A 23,143-nucleotide genomic window follows, 5' to 3' on the forward strand; every position below is an offset into this window, starting at 1 on the left:
CTTGGCTGCCATGACCGAGCCTGAGAGTGGACTAGTAGAGGATTAGATGGAGGGAGGTCAACTCGGGTTGTTTACATGTGGTCAAGGACATAAATACATGCTGTACATTCACATACTCCCACAGATATGTTCACCAGTACAATAGTGTAGTTGAGAAATTCTACTGGGAGCTTACTGGGTTGTCTGGCCGCAGTCTCTTGGAAGGTGGTCCTCCATCTTCAGGGTGAAGCATGTAAAACAGACGCACCTTGTTGGCATGTTTCTTACTCTAGGAAATAGAGAGACAGACAGACAGAGTCAGTGAAACTATTTTATCAGGAGGCCCAAGAGGAGAAAAAAATAAAAATCGATGAATGTCACTCCACCTTTGCAACTCCCTCCGAGCTTTCACCTCGGTTTCAGCTGATGATGCAAGCAGACATGTTTCCCCCGGCTACATGACTAAAGCCCTGGGCCAGCTTCAGCTGTCTGAGTTAATATGTATAGTAGGGTAGGTGTGGATCTGCACATGCTCCAAATTGGTATTAGATTGTGCCCCAGGAAGCCAGGGAACACATCTATCACGCAAAATACAGAAGCACCTAGTTCCAAGTAAAATTAATAGATAATATTACATTAAATGGAAGTTTTGTTCTCCCTTGCGTGGGTTCTCTCCTGGTACTCCGACTTCCTCCCACAGTCCAAAGGCATCAAGATTGGACTAGGCTGATTGATACTCAAAATCAGGGGTCTCAAACTGAGCCAGTAAAGCGCCATGTGGCTGCAGGTTTTCATTCCAACCTAGCAAAAGCAACACCTGATCCAACCAATGAGTTGTGTGGACACAGCTTGATTGATTTAAGTAGATTCAGGTGTTGCTTTTCCTCGGTTGGAATGAAAACCTGCAGCCACACGGCGCTTTACTGGATCAGTTGGACACCTGTGCTATAAATTGACCGTAGGTGTGAATGTGAGTGTGAACGGTTGTCAGTCTATATTGTTAGCCCTGTGATGGACTGGCGACCTGTCCAGGGTGAACCCCGCCTCTCACCTGAAAGCCGCTGGGATAGGCTCCAGCGCCCCCGCAACCCTTAATAGGATAAGCAGTAGAAAATGAATGGATGGATGGAAGTTTTGGGTTCTCTTGTACTCTGTTGAACACTTGCCTCTGGTAATGTAAAACCAAACTTTCTGTGACTAATTCACAAGTTGTACACAGATAGTGCTAAAGAGGTAAAAACTTTACACAGTTAAAGTCTTTAGACTGTCATTACACTGTTAGCTCATGTGCTTCATCAGGGTCATCCATCCATTTGTTTTCTACTGCTTATCCTGTGATGGGTCACGGGGGGCTGGAGCCTATCCCAGCAGCCTTCAGGCGAGAGGTGGGGTTCACCCTGGACCGGTCGCCAGTCCATCACAGGGCCAACACATAGAGACAGACAACCATTCACACTCACATTCACACCTACAGTCAATTTAGAGTATCAATCAGCCTCGTCCCCTCTTGATGTCTTTGGACTGTGAGAGGAAGTCGGAGTACCAGGAGAGAACCCACGCAGGTAAAGGGAGAACATGGAGACTCCACACAGAAAGATCCCGTGCCCGAGCCAGGACTCGAGCCAGGACTCAAACCTGGAACCTTGTTGCTGTGAGGCGACAGTGCTAACCACTACACCATCGTGCCATCATCAGGGTCATAAAAGTAAAAAATGTAACATCAAAAGATGCAGTGAGCTGCTGATCACTGGAATAACCTTCACGATGACACATGATTATCCAACATCATTAGAAGTGTGTTGAGGGTTTGTCCCATGTCACTCACGACTGTTGATCTTTAAAAAGAACTGAGGACCGAAAACATCATCACACTAAAAAGATACATGCATATAGAGTGAGAGTGCGTTCAATCAGGGGAGTGAGCTAATTTTACATAGTCACAATCAATGTGCACCTGGTGGAGGTGGAGCACAACCCAAATGCAGAGACGGGAAACTTAACTTGGAAATTTAATCAAAACAAAAACCTACAAACTCAACACTGGAAAGACATAACAGGAAGTTGAAACAAGAAAGCACCATTGACACAACAAGAAACAGGTGTGAGAAGATGAGGGTTGGGCGGGAGAGAGACTGGAAACAAGATTGTGGCTGATGAGGACTAACCAATGGATGAGACCCAGGTGAGACTAAAAAAAAAGGGCAGGAACTAAAGAGCACAGCAAATCAGATGCAGGAAGAAGAGTATGTCAGTAATAAACAGGAACTATGACAAAACAAGTTTAGATGGGGATTGGTTGGTATTACATATCACTAAAAATCACAATGTCATGAAAACAAGAAATACTGAAGTTCAAGGTAAGGCAAAACTAAAAGAATCCAAAACTAAAAACCTATAACTAAATATTCACACCTACAGCACAAGGTGGATAAAGTTTATAGCCAAGTAAACTATATTCAAATTGGATCTGTTGAACGATGGCCCTGCTGAATGAACAGATGAAGTATAAAGATTAATAATAAATGTGGAGGAATTTTGTGTGATGAAGAAATTCATCAGACACAAGAAACAGGCTGGAGACTGAGAGATGGTTTACACTTGACCACTTTGAATGGACATGTCCATGACAGATGTAACGAGGTTCGCTGTGTGATGAGGTTAAGTCAGCTCCCCCAGAACATCTGTGCCCGATAATTGTACACAGTCATACTTATAATGCCGGGCACTAGGCAGTACTACCGAATTAGAACATTCTGCACAAATGTGACCTTCGTCTAGTCTAAATACATCTATGTATATAGACAACGCTGGCGCTGTGATTGTCAGCTTTGCTATCAGTAAGTGTTCTGACTACAAATGCACGACTATTCACCCCCCGATTCTGGCCGAGGCCCTGGGGTCAGACCAGCTGTTGACTTTATAGACGGATTTGGAAGCTGAGGTACAAGAGAGCTAAAACAGAGGATACCAGCTAAAATTCCTTATCAATAAAGTTCTGCATGAGTTTTGCTGGGGTTTTGACCTATGGTATGTAATGTATAAATACATTCACTCTTTGATTTTATCCACCTTAGTCGAAGAACTTTTAACCCAATACAAAGTAGAAATACACAATTTCTATGACATTGAGGGGTCCTAGACGATTCTGAATTTAACTTTAAAGAACTGTGAATATCTTTCTGCATGTGAATATTTTCAGGCTGGTTCTATATGAGTGCAGCTGTCACAATCTACACATTATTTCTAATGGCATGTTCTGACCATTTCTCGCCCCGACTACATAATTTTTGAAATCCAGCAGGAGAAGGTGTGTTGACACATGAACATATCATCTGTAAGTGTTTGCCTTTAAGGATTGAGGAGAGCAGTTGGAGGAAGCACAGAGGAGGAAAGATGGATGAGATCAATCACTTTGTACTTTAGGACTGTATGATTTAGGGATTAAGAAGAAAATGTTCTACATCATGGCAGAAGAACACAGAGAAATCAACTTGGAGACTATGACAAGACACTGAAGTTGCTGCTCCAGTGCTTCGATTGGATCCTCTGCCCCTGGGACTAAAAGCCGCCCCCCATGCCTCCTCACTTGTCAAACTACTTTAATACATTTTGTCAGAGCGTGTGTGTGTGTGTGTGTGTGTGTGTGTGTGTGTGTGTGTGTGTGTGTGAGTGACAGAGAAAGAGAGAGAGAGAGAGAGAGAGAGAGAGTGTGTTCATACAGTAGGTGTATAAGTGGTCATGTAGTTGATGGCTCTGGGATACTGACTAAAAGCGAGGCCTTGTGTCACCATGGTTACCCAGCACTGACCCTCAGTCCTCACCCAACATTAATGGACTATGCTTGTCCCCTCTGTCTCTCCTTTTTTTTTTTTTCGTCTCTCTGGGTTTGTGATGTCAAATTGGAGGAACCAGGATGGAGGACAGCTAAATAAAAAGATCTGCCACGTCGTCCCTGAGTTGATGCCAAACATGCTTCATCTCACTCAGCGTTCCATCGTCAAGACCGAACAGATCTGTTACGGTCTCATGCCAACATCCAACTCTGCAATATTTTCATGCTTTGAGCTGACACTGTTGTGCCAGATTATCACATAATTATTACTTCTTGACATGATGTAACATGGCGGAGCACCCAGTCTTAATTTGATGTCTTTGATGACAGCTTGGAAAAGAAAAAAATGTTATTCTTTTCGCAGATTCCCTAAACATTCAGTTAAATGTCCACTGATTAATAATATCACTTTGGAGAAATTAAGCGGTAAATTCTTGGCTTAAACAATTCAAATGCTGATTGTGACAACTTGTCTCACAAATATTGAACAGGTTAGAATGATGAAGTGAGGATACTTTTGCACTTGATTTATGCACATCGTTCAAGGCCATATTCCAAGAACACAGCATCCGTTTAACAGCTCCTGAATAACTTCCTTTTAACTGCTCAGTGGAGGTAATCAACTAGGTGTTCATTTTACAGCATATTTAGTTTGCCCATTTTTTTTTCATGGTAAATTATTCAGCATCAAATGTGTAAAAAAGGTTCAGTGCCAGTATGTTCATCCTCATCAGCTCTATAATGCAACGTGACAACTTGAAACATTTCCACTGATCCACTGACCTCCACACAATCACTTTTCCTATGGGTGACGTTTAGTGAGAGCAGTGAAGGGACTCGGCTCACCCACTTTTCAGCACAACTCTCAAGGCTGTGTGTTTTCATCTTTCCCGTCAAGTGAATGTGTTCAGTGTACACATGTACGAAAACACACACCTACACACTGTCCTTGGTTAACTCTCTCCTGATAAGGGTCTCGTCCTGATTAGCTCGCTCGTTAATCCCAGTTGTGCCTTGTAATCAAGAATGACCCTGATACAGAGTACACAAGCACATTCATGTATGTGATGTGGACCCCCCCCCCCCCCACACACACACACACACAGACATAGATTTTGTTAAATAATGCGCAGAGCTGATTATTTAATGGCAATTCATTAAATTACTCTTAGGGACTCTGCTGAGAGGTAGACTCCATTAGAACAAATGTGTTTTTGTGTGTGTGTGTGTGTTTCACTATCATTACCATGCTGCATTAGGTCTATGTATAATGGATGAGCACTGTTTGTTGGTACAAATAAGCCTGATGCAAAGTGCAGGAATCTGCTCCTAAAAGCAGTTTATCTGAGCAAGAATTTTTATTTTGTGTGGACATTACTTTGTGAGTTTGTTGACTCTTGAGTTGTTTGTGTTTATTTTTCCTGCCAAAAAGAGGAAGCCCAGACAAAAATTCTTCCAAATTGAGGGGAGGCTGACTCACCTCATAGTGTGCGGTGCGCTGGGACTCGGAGATGAGCTGGGCATTGCAGATGTTGCAATAGCTCTCTGTGAACAAGCCTCCATCCACGACGCCCGCAGACTTCATCTTCATCTGAGACTACACAAACAAACACACCAAAACATACGCAAATATGAATGTGATTAAAATTCAGCATGGGATAAAATGTGTGTGTGTGTGTGTGTGTGTGTGTGTGTGTGTGTGTGTGTGTGTGTGTGTGTGTGTGTGGTGCAGGCACGTGTCTCATCTCAATTCAGAAATCCTTCACAATGACAGATTCATCATGACAGTTCAGACTAAAATATGTTGATCCTCTGTCGGAACATCCTTCATGGATGATTTTGGCTCCATTCTTGGAAACAATTGCCTGAGGCGCTGGCTTCACATTTTGTGTTTTATTTAGCAATACGCTTTTGATATTTTTTCCTTCATTTTATGAATCATTTAGGAACACTCATCTCTGTTCCTTAAAACTTTCCAACCAGGTAGAAACAGAAGCTTCCCTGCTTGTATTGTATAAATCAGCTCTATACCTAGAGTACTTCTCTGATTCTATACCTCTATTGAATTCATCCAATACTGGCTAAGAATGCTGGATTGTTATAGATGAGTATACAAGTCGATACTCCACAACTCCACATCATTAATGGACTCTGAAATGGGAACCTGCAACTTCCCAGTTAGCTCAGCTTTCTTAACCTTTAGGTAGTGGCAGTTAGGTAGTGATAAATCTCGGTGGGGAAAGTGGAGAAGCAGTGCTCGCCCCACCCTCATTGCAACTACTGAATTGCCTTTTAGCAAGGCGTATACCCCAGAGGGTTCCGGTGGAGACATGGTTGCACTGATGCAGAGTCCATTTCTGAACGAGTTACTCAGTGGATGTGATCAGGGTACTCAAATGAATAAAGTTTTTTTTTTTAAGTTATTTTTGAATAATTTCACACGCAGGAAATTTGTCAATGATCTAAAACAATAGTGAAGCCTACACAGGAAGTTGTGCTGTGCTTCCACTGGCAACAAGTGTTTAAGAGTAGCGAAGAATTCATTGATATGTAACACTGTGACTAAACTCCGTGGCCCCACAGTAAAAACGGCTCTGGTTCTGTGGAGTTTCTGTCATTGTAAATGGCTGGATGACTGTTGTGTGACAAGGACAAAAAAAAAGGCCAGTCGCAAAAAGAATCGCATTCCGTCATGTGTGTTGTTTTTTTAGTGCAGCTGCAACAGTCATTGCTACCTTCATGTTACACATCACGGATGGGCCTGAGGTATTTCTGCATTTAGCTGGATGGAACTAGCAATCCCATCAATACAATGTAGATGTAAAAAAAAAAATCAAGGCTGTGAGGTGACTGTCTAAATAGACGATGTATAGATGTTGAGCTTGTTTTTAAATTGTCCATCATCCATCTAAGTTTAATACTGGATACAGTATCAGATGGTGGTAAGATGTATTTAGCACAACATAACATGTATTTACTATGACTATGATGGTCCTTGGTTTAAGGGATTTTGAACCCTAGACAGGAAATCTCCAACAAGGAGCAATTCTGATTGGGAGTCTCAGACGGACAGTAAACTGTTAAAAGGTCCCCAGCAAGATTTCCTGGTAAGAAACAGTGTCTGTACACCTCATCAGTGCTTGGATTGCCCAACCAGTAAAACCATGGAGACCTGAGTGTCTCACTGGGAGCAGGGACTGGGTATTCTTAACAACCTGGCAGCAGTGTTTCCTCTTGCTTTTATACATAGTACCATAATAGAAAATGGTTTAATGATGTGCTCTGGGGTTCTGTCTTCAATTTTCTATTCTCTTCATTACGTGAGCCCTGTAGGCAGTGCTCTGACAGGGTTAGGGTGAGTAACGGGTCTTTAGGGAACGGTCCAAGAACAGCAACCATTAAACTGGATGAGATCTTTGCCCCAAGGAAGATATAGGACAGGGGGTGTTTTGCTGGGGCAAAAAAAATGTTTCAGAGCCTAACATACATGGATGCTGCAGAGGTCAGGTCTAGTAACTTTGAAGGGCCGGAGCCCTTAAAGCAGCACGACGGGACATGTACCGAGAATCATAGAGTTAGTGATGAGACCAGACAAAATGTACTCTGTGTGTCAGCAGGGAAATGTAGGGATGGGAATTGGTATTCTTTATCTCAAGTGTAGCGTATAATTACCTCTAACCAATCCACTTACTCAACACTTCCATGTACACACACACACACACACACACACACACACACACGGGCACAAACCTTAACACACAATGTGGAGACTGGTAATTACCCCCGCCTGTTCTCCTTGTCTGTTTAGTGCACCCTGGACCTTCCAATTAACTACAGACATGCTTTATAGACACTTCCTCCATTATCTTGGCCAACCTACAGTACAACCTCCAAAAATTAAAATTAAAATTAAATTAGAGCAACAGACTTTATTTTCATGCTATTTATGTACAATATACATTGGTAAAAAGTCATGACAAGATGGTTTCCTCTAAAGACATGGCTGCATTATTACCTCTGATATTTGAAGTTTCTTGTGAGACAAGATTAAACATTTTTGTACACTGAAAATGAAATTGTTCAGAAATATGTGGCCTGAAAATTCTGTGGCAAACAAAAGACCTTGTCTGGATTCAAGCCAGGCAGAAGAGTGGCTATCTTATCATCTTCCAGCTAATTAAAATTGAGTGCAACTGCGGAAATATCCTTATCTTCCTAATATCTCTATTACTTGTGATTATTACACGCAAGATGGGAGATGTAGACTAATTAATAGAGGCAATCTGTTGGTGAGATTAATAGAATGGCAGGTCCAACAAAGCGGAAAGATGGAGAGACAGATAGTGGGACATAATGAGAGAGGGGAAGAGTAAAAAGAGGACATGCAAGGAGACATTTATAATTGCTGCACGGATGGTGATATCTTCATGTTTCATGGGTTTAGAGGTACAATGGTTTTATTCACACTATTTTGGGCAAAATCCTGTCATTTTTTTGATGTCTTGTTTAATAAAATTACATTTATTTGCAACTTGAGGATCAATTTTGAAACCAGCATGAAGAAAACTAGTTATGTAATGTATTTAGTATCAGCAGACAGTTGAGTTTGATTAAGGGACGTAAAAAAGTTGAGCATACGAGAGTGACAGTGTAATTTGCGTCTTATTTTTTTACTCTGATGCACAAAGAGGTCACCACAAACTGAATGATGGTGGTGGAAGTGTGTAACGTGTAGAGTTTATACAAGGCAACATATGTGAGCAGAGGCTGATGTCACTTTCCTCTCTCGGGGTCTGAGGGTGAGCTATGGGGATCCTGTTTGAACATTAAATTACCTTCCAAGATTAGACCAGTTTTGGTTGGTTATTTCACATCAGAGATTTCTCTTTCTCATTTCTATCTCTTGCACTCCCCTTCATCATCTACTGTACATTCTCCCTCTTGGTCAGATTCTCTGGTACATCGATCTCAAATTCCACTGCTATACGCTGATGATACTCAGGTTTACCTTAAAACCACATTCCCCAACAATCTACTCCTCTCTGACATTGGCCACAGCCTGTTTAGTGTCAAAAAAGAGACTGATTAGGTCATTCCTTCCTTTTCCTGGGATGGGGGGGGGCAGCAGAACCTCTCCATAAGAACATAAGAGTAGCAACCCCACATCATAAAAACACTGGAACGTTTGAGAGGCCTTTAAACAAATAAAGATAGTTAAGAATAACCATACCTGCTGCAGTACAGGTCTGAATGTAACTCAATGCCCTTAAAATCAACAATGACAAAACTTCTCATCAGCACTTTTCAAATTAAAAAAAACCCTCAGCATTCATTATTGATGATGTCAGAGTTTCTTTTTTGTCCCAGACACACAACCTGGATGTAAACCTTGAATCCACCTTCTTAGTTGAGCCGCACATCCACCAAACGGACAAATCCTCTTTCTACCACCCTCACAACACACCAAGATCAAGCCCGCTCCCTCTCACACCGCATCAAGAACATGCCTTCATTTACTTTCAACTGGACAAATCACTTCTCTGACAACTCCAACCAGTCAAAACTGCAGGCCCCCCCCGACTCTTAACTCACACTAAATCCTGGCATTTCATCACCCCAATCCGAAAGCGCCCCATTGGTTTGACCTGTGTCATACTGGATCAACCACAAAATCCTGGTCAACAACCATCATAGCCTTTTCACAGAGCGCCTCTCACCCTATCAACCCTCTGGGCTCCTCAGATCCACCTCTGCTGACCCTCTCTCCACCCCCCAAGAATAACCTTCACAGCTTTAAGGACATAACTTTCTTGAGGGCTCCCAGGCTCTGGAAATCCCTCCCCGAAGTTATCAGGGAATCAGAGTCCGTCACTGTTTTCTCAATTCCACCCAAAATGGCATCTCGTCTCTATCTCATTGTCCAACCGAAACCATTGCCAGAACAGAAAAGTCCTCAAAGTGCATATCTGCTGAAATACATAGATTAGCAGCTTTAAATGTGGATTGTTGACTGGTTTGTTGTGAACATTCAAACATAAGGCGAAAATTCTTCAAACTCTTCTTGAGATTTCAATGGTTAGGATTGTGTGGATTCACGAAAATATATGATGAAAGAAAGCAAAGTTTAAAAAGACAAAACAACACATCAAACAGTTCAAACCAGGACGGAGATGAACGTGATAATACCGACATGAAATAAAAAAAACAGCCCTTAAGTCAAATTAGGCGCAGGATTGCAAAAAAACAAAAACAAACCAAAAACTAGATGAGTCTTAGTGGGAGCATAAATGCCGGAGGCATCTGAAGACAGAGTGAACCTTAAGCGGATTCTCTTTTAAGACCACATCAAGTATTTAACATGGATGTGAACTCTGAGCTCTCCCTGAAATCTCAGCCTCTAGCTCACAATTCATTAAATAGCTGGCACTGGATTGGAGGTGGCCCCTAGACTTTTGTAATAAACACGGCCTGCGTCTCCTGGGCTTTGAATATTAATTCGTCTACGTGATTACTTGTAACAAGATAGCTGTGCTCTAAATACTACTGTACCGAAGGTTTTAGTGCAATAGTGAACAAATACACTGTCAGATCTCTTGTGGCCCTAAAACACCTCTGTAAAATGTACAGTGCAGAACAAGTTCGAGAACAGATGTTATCGGGTACAATTAAGAGAAACAGTTCCCATTTTCCTTCCCTCCTTTCTCAATCTTTCCTTTTCTCTACCATTGCCTCTCTTGGAGTTTCTATATCTCATCTGAAATAAAGCGCCGCTCTGTTTTAACAGTTAAATTATGCGTAAGACAGTGACATATTGACACAAGCCTGTGAGTCAATGACCAGTCTAATGAGCCACCAGGGAGACTAAAAAGACAAAAAGGGTTGCAGGGTTACTAATATGCAGCCGTATACATCGCTAATGCACTCTGCTTTGTCACTTTGATGTAAGACGTTACACATTTCTGTTTTGCTCTTGGAAATTTAATCTTTCTGAATATTATCTTCCCCTTGTCACCCCCCCCCCCACACACACACACACACCCTCCATCCCCCATACTTTCTCCAAGATTAACAATCCTCTCCCTTTTGTACAATAGTAATCAAAGGTGCTCCACAGAGGGAATAAAGTCTTCAAAGGAGTCTGAATACAAAACCACACTCATTCTGTGTCACCACAGGAGCTTGCTTTGTAATATTCTTGCTAAACACAGCCAACTGCAACCAAATTCAAATATAGCAAGACTACAAACACATAATTATGAGTAATATAAAAATACAAGCTACAAAAAAAATGTGACACAGATATATAATTTTAGTGTTGTCTTCTTGAGAGAAGACACAGTCTCAGACAATCTCACTTAATGCCAAGGTCAGGTCACTCACACACACACACACACACACACACACACACACACACACACACACACACACACACACACACACACACACACCTCCCACTGAGTCAGTGTTTTCTATTTTTTGCAGTTGGCAACATCCCCACTGATACAATTTTATTTAAAAGCAGAGTTTTAACACAACAGGCAACAGCGTGAGCATCATTTGAGAGTGACTCCCCGTCCTGACAAAGGAAGCAGCATACGTAAGGCAAGAGATTTCTCTACTTGAACCAATGACAAGGTGGAAGTGATGGACAAGGCAGCTGAAACATATCTATCAACATATTGATATTAATGGAGCAATATCCAATACCGGAGGAAGCAATGACAATGGTTGCACAGCCACAGACACACACAGACACACACATACACAAAGGGAGGAAATCATAACAGGCGGTTGTGGCAAAGTGTGTGTTTAGTTGACGACAACATGCTTCACTTCTGGCTTAGTGTTCTGTTCTGATGTATTCTGGAGGCATAATCATGTAAAGGTTTTTCGGATGACGACTGAACCATCATGTGATGATAGCCCTTCAGCATTAGCAGTTTTCAGGTGTCTTTCCTTGCGATCCAAAGTTAACATAACACCACCTACATCAGCGATCCTCCTTGTTTCACAGTACTGTCTAGACATTCTTTGTCTAGAACAACTAACTACTGCTAACAAATATTCATCAAAGCTGAGGTTGGTGATTTCTTTTTTTTAATGGGAAAGAGCCATGTGACAGGTGTCATGACGAACCAGGGGACGATATGTGATCACTGATAAGGCTCATTCAGGATGCCAGCGTTGGTGCCATTGTGTTTAGAAGAACAAAGCACAACAAAGCAGAGTTTTCAAATGAAAATGGCAGCAGACAGGTTTGCAGTGTCCATTTTCAAGCTACAAAAACACCTCTAGTGCATTTTAAAATGGAAACCTTTTAGTTTGGATGAAGCTTAATTCTATTTTACATCCATGTTCTTCTGTCTGGAGTATGTGAGTGAAACAGGAGCACGTGCAGTCCTAAGGCGGTGCTCTATGATTGTCTCTCCCTCTCCTCCAGTGGTAGAAATATGGCCTTCAGGGCAGGGATTATTCACGAGGGATAGTGTAGGCTAGACTTATCCACTTTTGAGAAAGAAGAACAGATAAGCTACTGTATTATACACCTGACTGCAGGAATAAATTGCAATACAACTAAAAGTCAGAGACGTTCTTACCTCTGAGGGGTACTTGCTCAATATTCATGGTATTTGAGATGTGTGAATATGCTCCTATGTGCATTGAGAGTTATTTTTCATTCTTTCTTCTCTGTAGTGGTGATGAAGGTGCCTTTATAACTTTTATAGAATGGCACCATTGTCAGTGATGGCAAAAATTCATTCTGAATGTGGCGAATGCTCATACGATGCTATAAAATTGTGTAGTTTACTTTCTCAACAGAAAGGACAAACACTGCAACGTGTCATCCTCAAATACGCCATACTTTTTTGTTACTTTAGTTACTTTATAAAATGCAATTCAAGTTTAAACACAACAAATCCAATCTTCTGTATTTCCAAGTGTGCCGCACACCTTAGCTGCTGCTGCTCTTGGGGATCAAACACGATCAACTCTTCAGCTTAGTCTGATGTTTGACCAGTTCACTCCACAGGCTGGAGGTGACGTCATGGCCAAGTCAACATTTCATCTTACATTTGTTGTAAAGATGGTTGCCTTTGCCATGTTGCAAAGTTTAAGCACACTTGTGGAGGTTCGTTTAGCTACTGAGCGTGTCGGAGCGCAAGCAAGTTGGATAGATTGAATAAGCCAGCTGGTCACCCTCGATGCTACATTTTTAAGTCAAATCAATGTGTTTGTGAATTACTGAGCATGCAGCTGGATACAGAAGAGGTGGATCACTAATGCGCTTAAGCTTTAGGACAGATTTGCTGTCATCAGTCATCAGAAGCCATTCGCTTCAAGGTAAATGTACACAGCTGACTCTTTCTGCTAGCTTGAAAGAAGTGATAGGGGACCAAAAAAAACACCTATTTGTGAGTTCTTGAAAGACAAAACACACAATTTGGTTGAAGTCCCGCTTTAAGATATTTTATCGTGTTGTTCTATGGATTAAATATATCAGTAAAAACCACACTTGTTATTTAAAAAAAACAACAACTGTGTCTTAAGAGACCATGAATAAGTGACCAAACTACACTTTGCCTGAGGTGTAGTTCATTAAGTGTTTTATTGGTTTATAACATAAAAGTGTTGTTCATTAGTTGATACGATAGAAAAAATGTGTAATTTGATTTGTCTGTTACAGATGCCAATGTAACAATCCCAAGTGCTTCTGAATGAGGGAACCTGTGGCAAAACTCATGTCTTGGTTGGCCTCAACAAACTTACATTATGTTCCCTGAAGCGCTGTATGTCTCGCTTCCTCCACATTTCACACCTTTATTATGAATAAAAATTGCACAAAATAACAGCACAAAAGTTTCATGTTGTTCCTTTGTTGAGTTCATATGGTTCAGAAGAAAAATCATCTGTCCACTTGTAGTGGAACTGTCCACTGGTGCTCTTCCAGGGCAAGGCTGTTTGTAGGGCAAACTATCTTCTCATCACCTCCGTTCATTTAATTTATTCAGGCTTTATAACCTCACAGGCTTTTTAAGACCCTTTTATTCATGAGGGTGCTGTGATAAAATCTCTCTCTGGGCCATTAGTTGATGGTATTATTAGCAAATCTACTGCTTTAGGCCACAATATAGATTCATTACAGGGTGAAGACTATTATCCCTGAAAAAGTTCGGTTTTCCCAGTTTAACCGAGCACATCTCCACCTCCCTGTGTGCAAGTGTGTGTTCAGTGTCAGACTCTTAGGCAAACTGAGTTAATGGGGGGGAGACAAAAGGCAGCCTGAAATTCAAATAGAGGTTGTAATGTTACTCAAACATATGGGGGAGGCAATGCTGGAATTATTGGGGTCTATATATTCCATCAGACTCTTAATTGTACTTTTTATCATGTAGCAGATTTTCTCAAATGGTTCCTGTTTGGGCCAGGAGTTCATGTCCTTTTTTCTTTGTAGAAGTCAAAGTGCAATTATAACAACATACACTGCTCTGTTTTTTTTTGGGGGGGGGGTTGGTATTGACATCCACAGTCATTGTCAAGGGTATTATACAGCACTACCTTGATGTCAAAGCATGGTTTGAGGATCCAACAATAGCAAGAAAGAGAGCAATAAAAAGGGGTCTTTAATCATGTTATTGCACAAAAGCCCATGCTTCAAAAATATAGTCTGCTGGCACCACTCGCTGTCTGTGTTTTTGTCCTTTCACTAGAACGCGCACATACATACATACATATTGCCTTGGGTAGGCAGTGAGGGAAACAACGATCAAAGCACTTCAAATTCTAATTCAATATTTTCATTAACGTAAATTCATTGACCCAGACAAAAAAATCCATCATGAGAAATATTTCTTTCCGAATAATATATTTATTGTACCAATTTAAAAGAGAGAAAGAAAAAAAACCCATTCCCTGAGGCGTCATGCACTTATGCACTACGTTAGAGCCAGACATAAAAGTAATACATTTAAAAGATATTGGAAAGAAAAACAAAAAGGAGAAATCGGGTGTTAAATTCAACAACTGAAGTAACAATTGAAGTGACACAAGCCAAGTACTGCTTTCTAATGACTTTCCTCACTCAGCACCTCTCCATTCTCTCTCATTCTTCTCGCTTCATCTCCATTATTGGATCTATGTGGCTGTGAGCCGCTGAGTAGCAAAATGACAATTTCTCTGCTTGCTAATGAGAAAAATAAGCTCCTTGTGAGTTGGCACAAAGGGCTCAACCAGCTCAAATATCACAACGTATAATTCATATGAGTACCTCCCACTTACGTCAAATGTGGTGGTTCGACTGTCGAGCAGGTGTATAAATAGTTTGACTACAGTTAATGATACACTCGGGTTCTCTGCTTGCTCTCGTGGGATCAACTGTCTGTCACTGGGCTCCAATTTTAAGTGTTTTGTGAGTATTAAGAGTTTGTGTGTACGCTTGTTTAAATGTGAGCTGGTACGTATAGCTGCAGGGATCCTCACAATAAGCCAGAGGTGCATGAGAAAAAGCTTGTTGATGCATCCTCTGCTGATGCGTGCGTGTGTGTGTGTGTGTGTGTGTGTGTGTGTGTGCGCGCGTGCGTGTTCGCAACATTTTCTCTTACAGTGTTTCTTCATTATTTCTGCTTGCTTGGCCATAACTATAGTCTTTTATATAGAAAAACAATTCAGCATTAGATGTTTGCCTTTTTGACCGCAAACGTAATGCACGTATATTCAAGCATCTGAGAAACAAGGTTTAGTATTTTGTGTTCTGCAGTGTGAAAGGTAAAATCAGCAGCAGCAGCAGCAGCACAACAACACCCTGCTAACTTGTCACCAAATTGAGGAAGCAAAGTACCAAACAAGGGTCAACTGTCAAATGCTATCTGCACACACACACGACAGTACATTCTCTTTAAAGGTCAAATGTTTCGAATTTAAGATGTTTTCTTTTTTGATGTTTTCATTTTCGTATTATCACTCCAAAACAAAACTATGATATTTGTTTGCTTTGAATGAGCCATTTCAATCTACATTGCACAGAAGCTGGCTGGCTGGCTGTCATGGCAACAACAATGGGCATCCCAACAGACATTATGAGGACACACAGAGGATACAGAATAGGGAGAAAAGCGACAAGGGATGAAAGTCATATCCTCAGTCTTTTATCATTATTATTGTCAATGTGAGATAAGACAGATGAGCTGAGGAATAAGAGGGAGTGTTGTGTGCTTCTCAGAGATGTGACACACCCCGTCGCAACCATTGACAGCTTCCAGACCGGGTGGATTATTTTAATTTGTCAGTTTATTTACACCTGAGGGCGAGGACCAACAGTGAACTGTCAGCCTCTGTTCACTGCAACAGTTTCAGCACCAAGGAGAGCGCTCACTCAGAGTCACTCCTCCTTACTACTGTCACACTATAACCATAAATAAATACACATACAGTATAATGTATACATCCTGTTATTTGGAGGTCGCCTTTGGCCATGAGCTAGAGCACATATTTTTGGGTCAAGAGTGGTGGTTTGGCTCTCATAAAGGGTCGGATGAGAGATGTTTACCCTCCTCTGTTAAACAGATAAGTGTTTGTGACATGACCCTCTGTGTTTGTCACCGCAGGACTCCCACAGTTCATGAAAACGAACAATTATTTCCTGTTTTCTAATTGTGTTTGAGCAATTTTATGCAAACCAAGTACCCTGCAGGGAACAATCAGGATTGCTCTCTTCTTTTGATTCTCAATGAAGTGCTGTGTTGAAGGCAAACGTTGATAAATGTAGGATCATTAAATGAATAACCTTGCAGGCTACCGTAGGTTTTCTGGCGTGGGAGATATAGTTGAGCCAGGAATACACTATCTGGAACACAATGGAACCCCCGCAGAACCAAGACATGCTGGACCTAAGCCTGAGCTGGATGTGTCTATTACTTGGCAGTTGGGCTGAATAATGAGGGACTCTAATCCAGCCAGGGGACACAGACCTGATCCGAATCTGATATTGCCACAACATACTGTGCCACAACAAAACATGTCTTGCCCAATGTAATGTTAAAAGCTTTCTCCCAAGTTTCTGGCTATGTTATATTATCCTCCTGGTCTAGAAAATAAAAAAAAACATCATCCAGGTAAGTTGTTCTACTGATTGAGGCATTGGCTCTACCTGTTATTTAAATGTTAGATTCCTATTTCTGTCACAGAAAGATGACAAACCAGACACATTTTCAATAATCCTTGCAGTTTTCTAGCATCTTGCACATTAAAAATAACTTTTACTGTTTGCCCTTTTCGGTGATGCAGTGGTTAGCACTGCTGCCTCACAGCAAGAAGGTTCCGGGTTTGAGCTCGGAGTCTTTCTGTGTGGAGTCTCCATGTTCTCCCTGTGCCTGCGTGCGTTCTCTCCTGGTACTCCAGCTTCCTCTCACAGTCCAAAGACATCAAGAGGGGACGAGGCTGATTGATACTCTAAATTGACTGTAGGTGTGGCTGTGAGTGTGAATGGTTGTCTGTCTATATGTGTTGGCCCTGTGATGGACTGGCGACCTGTCCAGGGTGACCCTCTCCTCTCACCCAAAAGCTGCCCCCCCCCCCCCCGCAACCCTTAACAGGATAAGTGGTAGAAAATGGGGGATGGGTGATTGCCCTTCTGAACTTATTAGCGACTCGCTCTCGTAGATGCTAACATTAGCATTGCTCTTTTACTATTATCTGTTGACGTCTCTGGCTGTTCCTGAGCAGCCTCGATGTTTTACACATTAAAAACTTGATGTTGTAACCTGATCCTCAAGATTGCTATGATGATACCACATGGTTCATATTTCATTTATTCAGTTTGCCAATAGCTCTTTTTTCTGATGTGTGACTGTTGTTTAATTAATGGGAATGATTTGGAGCTTGTTTATCTCCTTGGCTGTTGAAGAACATCAGTGATTCCAGGAAACTAGAGCTACAAGAACAAGGAAGCAATCAATGCCACTCTTGGTAATCAACTCTCATGGAAGTAAGCTCCTTGTTAAAAATAGAACATTAAGGAGCAATACTTTGAACTATTTTATGCAAATCAATTAAAATTCAAAAAAGAACAAAGATCCAAAAATCCCAGAATCAAAGATTACACAGTCGCGAACCAGCTTTATTGCTACAGACTGCTGCCTGTATCAGTCACGTGGCTCCTGTGCAACTCGGTTCACTGTCTGACATAAATATTTTGCTCTAAATATAAGCCTGAATTTGATAAGGGACTTCTTTGTTTATTCCTTCTTCCTGAAACAGACACAGACTGTATAAAACAGCTTCAACAATCGTAGCAGCAGGTATTTCCTGTGAGTTCTATAACTCTAGTGCCTAAATTTACACATAGAGAAGCTTACACATCAATACTGTTTATGTAAAACAAACATGAACAGAGAGGAATAGAAATATGTATTAGTTTGAACTCTGAATAGGGTTTCACATACACACGCGCACACGCACGCGCGCGCGCACACACACACACACACACACACACACACACACACACACACACACACACACACACACACACACCACTGTGGATGATATAGAGTATGACCGTGCAGGCTGTATAAATAAGAAACTAGGCACAAAGGCTATACCTAAGTTGCTTCCATTGACATTCTTACATTGTTAAAATAATTGAGTGTATTCATAAACCTTTTAATGATATTTGTAGACAAGTATAAGGAATCCCTGTGTTTTAGCCTCAACACCCACGTGCTTCTCCAACTCGGTTTGTGATTGTTAACGTGTTTCTCATTCAGCTCTGTTCGCCGGAGAGATTGGCGAATGCTACATCTGATATTATTTGCTTTCCTCATTCACTAATGCACTCCCAGCACCCACAGTATCCCTCTCTCCTTCCCCTCCCTATCTGGCAGCAGGCCAGTTTCCGAACATGGTGATGGAGCAAAAGAAAATTGATTTCTAAAGAGCTCTGTCTGCTCTGTCCGGATATGAAATATGCAACCAGTTATTAGTCTAACACTGATATTAACATAACATGACAACCGTGTTAAGATATATATATTGAAGATGTCTCTCTTGTAAAGACGTGAAGTGGGTTTAAAAAAAGATAAACGGCCAGATGACTATGGCATATCAAAATCATTTATCAAACTAATCAGAGAGAAAAAGATGCGCAGAAAGCTCCAGTTGGCGTGATGATGCTCCTATGAGTAAAGACGCATTCAATATCTTGATTGTGTAGACAGCAGCAGCCACAGCAGGCGGCACCATATTAGTTATTATGCTGCTATTAATGAATGTACACCAAAAAAGGTCAAATAGCCCACACACTGATGCACACAGACACAGACACACACACACACACACACACACACACACACACACACACACACACTGACACAAATGCAGATGCACCCATGCAAAGCCTCACATGCACACAGTCAGCAGAAAGGTCATAGCATATGGTGTGTTAGAAACAGATATTTGAAGAAGATATGCTGCCTGTTGCTATGGAGCACTCCTGGGGGAAAACACAACACACACACACACACACACACACACACACACACACACACACACACACACACACACAGAGAAACTATGGGAATGGCACACCTGTGAACACATCCATAATACAAAATCAATCCACATCCTGTTACAAAAAAAGCAGCAGCCTCTTTTCAAGATCATCTCAGTTGTTGCCCTTGGCGTGAGTGTGTGTGTGCGTGTGCTTGTGTATGTGCGTGTGTAGTGTGCCAGGCTTCATGTCTTACTTTGTTCGCGTGCAAGCTTTATTTGTATGTACAGGAGGGAAGACAGCACTTTTTATGAACAACATGTCTTCCCTTTAGGACTGAGTAAATTATGCCAGTTGGTTAATCAGATTCTCCCCCGCTTGCAGTTCAACGCCTCATGAGACACGGCGAGAAAAACAAGAGCAGAACGAAACAGGCTACTTGGAGACGGCTCACAGACGAACTTCTTTCATTTTTTTTCTGAAGGATTCTTCCGAAGAGCAAGTGAAAGCTGTTACAGTACATACAGATTCACAAGAGTAGAGCCAGTTATTGTCAAAGAAACATTCAGAACTAGAGGGCACTTGGGGAGCTCCACCAAGGTGACCTCAGGCAAACTTTGTTTAAAATAATACATTTTAGCAGATCCCCCCCCAGTATTTCAAAGTTTCTTCCTTTGCACATTCGCCTAACATCTCCACCAAGTTTGTGAAAATAGGTTTGCATTTATCAGGTGATAAGTCTGATTTTACCAGTTCTTAATTGTTGATAAGACGATCTTTCAAATGTTCAAAGTTTGCTGGTTCAAGCCTCTCAAATGGAAACATTAACCACAGAATATAATGTGAATATCATACAGTCAGAGTGGGTTTGCCTGTGATCGGCCTTTTGCGATATGTTTTACTATTCTATAGACCAAATAACTGATATTTCGGACAGTCGGTGCATGAAAGGAAGTTGGATGCAGCTCTATCAAGGTGCATATGTCTGCTCTATTCTAGCTTTGAGACACTGCGCTGCTCTGTCTGCTACAGTGGCTTGACTTGAAGGCAGAATTGTTCCCAGCACGAACCATTGTGATGACTTGTGATCAATAACTGGATGTGAACAGAGCATGAGGCCTAAATTCAGACGTCGTTACGGTGGATAAACAGAGCCGGCATTGCACCAGGAGAATAAAGAGAGTGGACACCGGATATATTAAAAAAAGTCCCATTCTGAAGAGTGACATGATGCACATGAGGACACCACATACATAAAAGAAGACTGGATGGCACTTCATTTCAATGTCCCTGAATTGGTAATATTTATGGATACCCTGTCTATGGATTAGTGTGTGTGTGTGTGTGTGTGTGTGTGTGTGTGTGTGTGTGTGTGTGTGTGTGTGTGTCAGTCGCAGTGACAGGCAGATGAGTGCAGTGAAAAGACCATAAACTGGTATCATGCTGCCACAGACACCCCGTGTGTTGGTGAAGCTGATGGGACATTCTTCCCAAAGTGACAAACACTTGCAGTCAGACGGTTTTTCTGTGAGATGGATCAGAGCCAGTGAAACCAGATGCAATGACTGTCAAGAAAACTAATCCATATTTTATCCAGCATCTCATTTTCCTGTTTCAGAGTCCTTTGTGATGGCTGGGAGCTTGGACTTACTGTGCAATCAAACATAACATGAGGGAAAGCCCTGCAAATCTAAATTACACACACACACACACACACACACACACACACACACACACACACACACACACACCTCTCTCTCTCCCTCTCTCTCTCTATATATATATATATGCATATTAAGTCTGAATGATGAATGAGACGTACAGCAGAAACGACTGATGCATGTTCACCAGATCATTATTTAAATCATCAAATGATCATTTTAATCAAATCAGAACCATCTGTGCTTCCAGTTTTGTTCATTTAAAGGGTCTTTACGGTGTCTGCACTGTTAAATACATTAATATATTTAAATATTTGGATTGTAGGTTGGGTAACACGCAGTCAAGTATCCTTATAAGACACTGAACATCAAATTGCTTCTCACCAGCATTCCCATCATCATTATGTGAGCGAGCGACAGCCAACACAGTCGTTTACCTTTCACACTTGCGAGAAAGAAGAGAGAGAGAACCTTGAATTGAACAATGTGTTGACATTTTAGCAAAGTTGTAAAACATGTCCTTGTGCAATCTTTAAATTGCAGGAGATACAATATTTTCTAAAGGCCAAATGTGAGTCAAATTCTATTGTGGTGCAGCAGAGATATCCCAGCCTGCTGATGGTGTTTTACAGACTCCGGAGAACATCTCTGTTTGGTACAGACTCACACAAAAATCCACAACATTATCATCCGAATAGATTTGAATAATGGCATACAAATGAGAATTCTGGAACAGATGTTGGACAATGGATATTTTCATATCAGGCCATGAGGAATCTCTCTTTCTTTTTTTACATGATCCAAATGTCAGACGATGAATCAATAATATACATACAAATAGCCCAAAACTACTAGTCTCCCTCAACAACCAGACTAAACGAATCTAATGAGCCGATTGTAAACTCCAATTTCGGCTTATATGAGAAATGACAATACGATGTGTGCCTCCTTCAAACTTTTTTGGTTGAAAATGTCATAAATCGGTAGTGGAACCCTAAAACTTGTTTTCCTGCTATGTAACTGGAAGAGGAGTTGACACTCGTCACCCCTGCAAGAACTCCATAGAAATATCGAGTGATTTATCATGTCTAAACTTCCAGTTGCCAGCTTGAAGGCTGCTCCTAAGACCAGGTCAATATTCATCTGTTGAGTCAACTGTGTCCCGTTCAGCTCCGTTCATCACTCACCTTGCGCAGAGGCACTGACTCCTCGACACAAAACCCACAACCATCCGCCAACCGGCTGCCTTTAATCCTTCAACGCACTGGTACAGTAGAATCCGTCCAAACTTAAGCGGACTCCTCCATCACAATGACTTCAATTGATTTATTACTCCTGTTATTAATCGCGCCGTTCGCCTCTCCTCTAAAAAAAAATAATAAAAATTAAAAAAAAACAAAAAAAACAACTCCCTCTTGTTGCTCCGTCGTGATGTCCGCCTCCCTCCGTAGTACCGCGTAGGTGAGACCCGGAGCTCTGTTGATATTAGCCGGCACCTCTCCTGCACCGAAGGCACCGTGGAGGAGAGAAAGCAAACAAAGTAAGCGACCCCAGAACCAGAGAGGGACGGAGGGGCGGGGGGAAGACACGAGGGGGGACGGTGTGAGTGAGCAGCCTCCACCGGGATGAATGAAAGACAGAAAGCGCTCTCGGCTTGCGTGTGTGTGTGTGTGTGTGTGTGTGTGTGTGTGTGTGTGTGTGTGTGTGTGTGTGTGTGTGTGTGTGTGTTATTTGCTGAGTGAGTGAGTGAGTGAGTGAGTGAGTGAGTGAGTGAGTGGGAGCACTGGTCGAGTGAGTAGGGAGCACCCACATAAACATCGTCTTACATAAAATGAACAGGGATACAGAGAGCGCCCGAATTCATCACCCTAATCACGTCATTATCGTTCTCTCAAGGTGTTTTCATCGCTAGTAGGGGACTAATTAATTATTCACGCTTCTCAGGTGAGAAACAATCGCCATCGTCACACTAATGTTCCATATGAGACCTGAATATTGATATTTAAAAAGACAACATTGCTATTAATCATATTATTGATTTGGAATATTTGCAGAATCTCAATTTAAATGATTTGTGATTGTATTAAAACAGGCGATAAACATGTTTTTACAGTTCTGGTGGAAATAATCAGGCTACCTTTGGCAGTTTCGTTTCCAAGCTTGGGGTCGGGACCCCACAAGAGGTCGCAG

At 41.6% G+C, this 23,143-nt stretch overlaps 1 protein-coding gene across 2 annotated transcripts in view; it reads right to left on the reverse strand.

The window, feature by feature from the left end:
- The window catches only part of LOC147247524 (zinc finger matrin-type protein 4), a 60,747-nt gene extending 38,232 nt beyond the window's left edge, over window positions 1-22,515 (reverse strand). Inside the window, exons 1-3 of one of the 2 annotated variants that reach the window (XM_086180954.1) lie at window positions 22,141-22,515; window positions 5,292-5,408; window positions 176-268 (exon numbers count right to left, since the gene is read on the reverse strand). In XM_086180954.1, the coding sequence (XP_086037080.1) occupies window positions 176-268; window positions 5,292-5,402 (204 nt within the window). In that variant the 5' untranslated portion in view covers window positions 5,403-5,408; window positions 22,141-22,515. The remainder of the gene's footprint in view (window positions 1-175; window positions 269-5,291; window positions 5,409-22,140) is intronic. The other variant, XM_086180956.1, reaches the window with a different exon arrangement.
- Between the last annotated feature and the right edge of the window lie 628 nt (window positions 22,516-23,143).

The sequence above is a fragment of the Aulostomus chinensis genome, chromosome 16 (genome assembly GCF_037954235.1).
Source record: "Aulostomus chinensis isolate RoL2024-O1b breed Wild chromosome 16, RoL_Achi_v1.0, whole genome shotgun sequence".
In the NCBI taxonomy this organism is placed as follows: domain Eukaryota; kingdom Metazoa; phylum Chordata; class Actinopteri; order Syngnathiformes; family Aulostomidae; genus Aulostomus; species Aulostomus chinensis.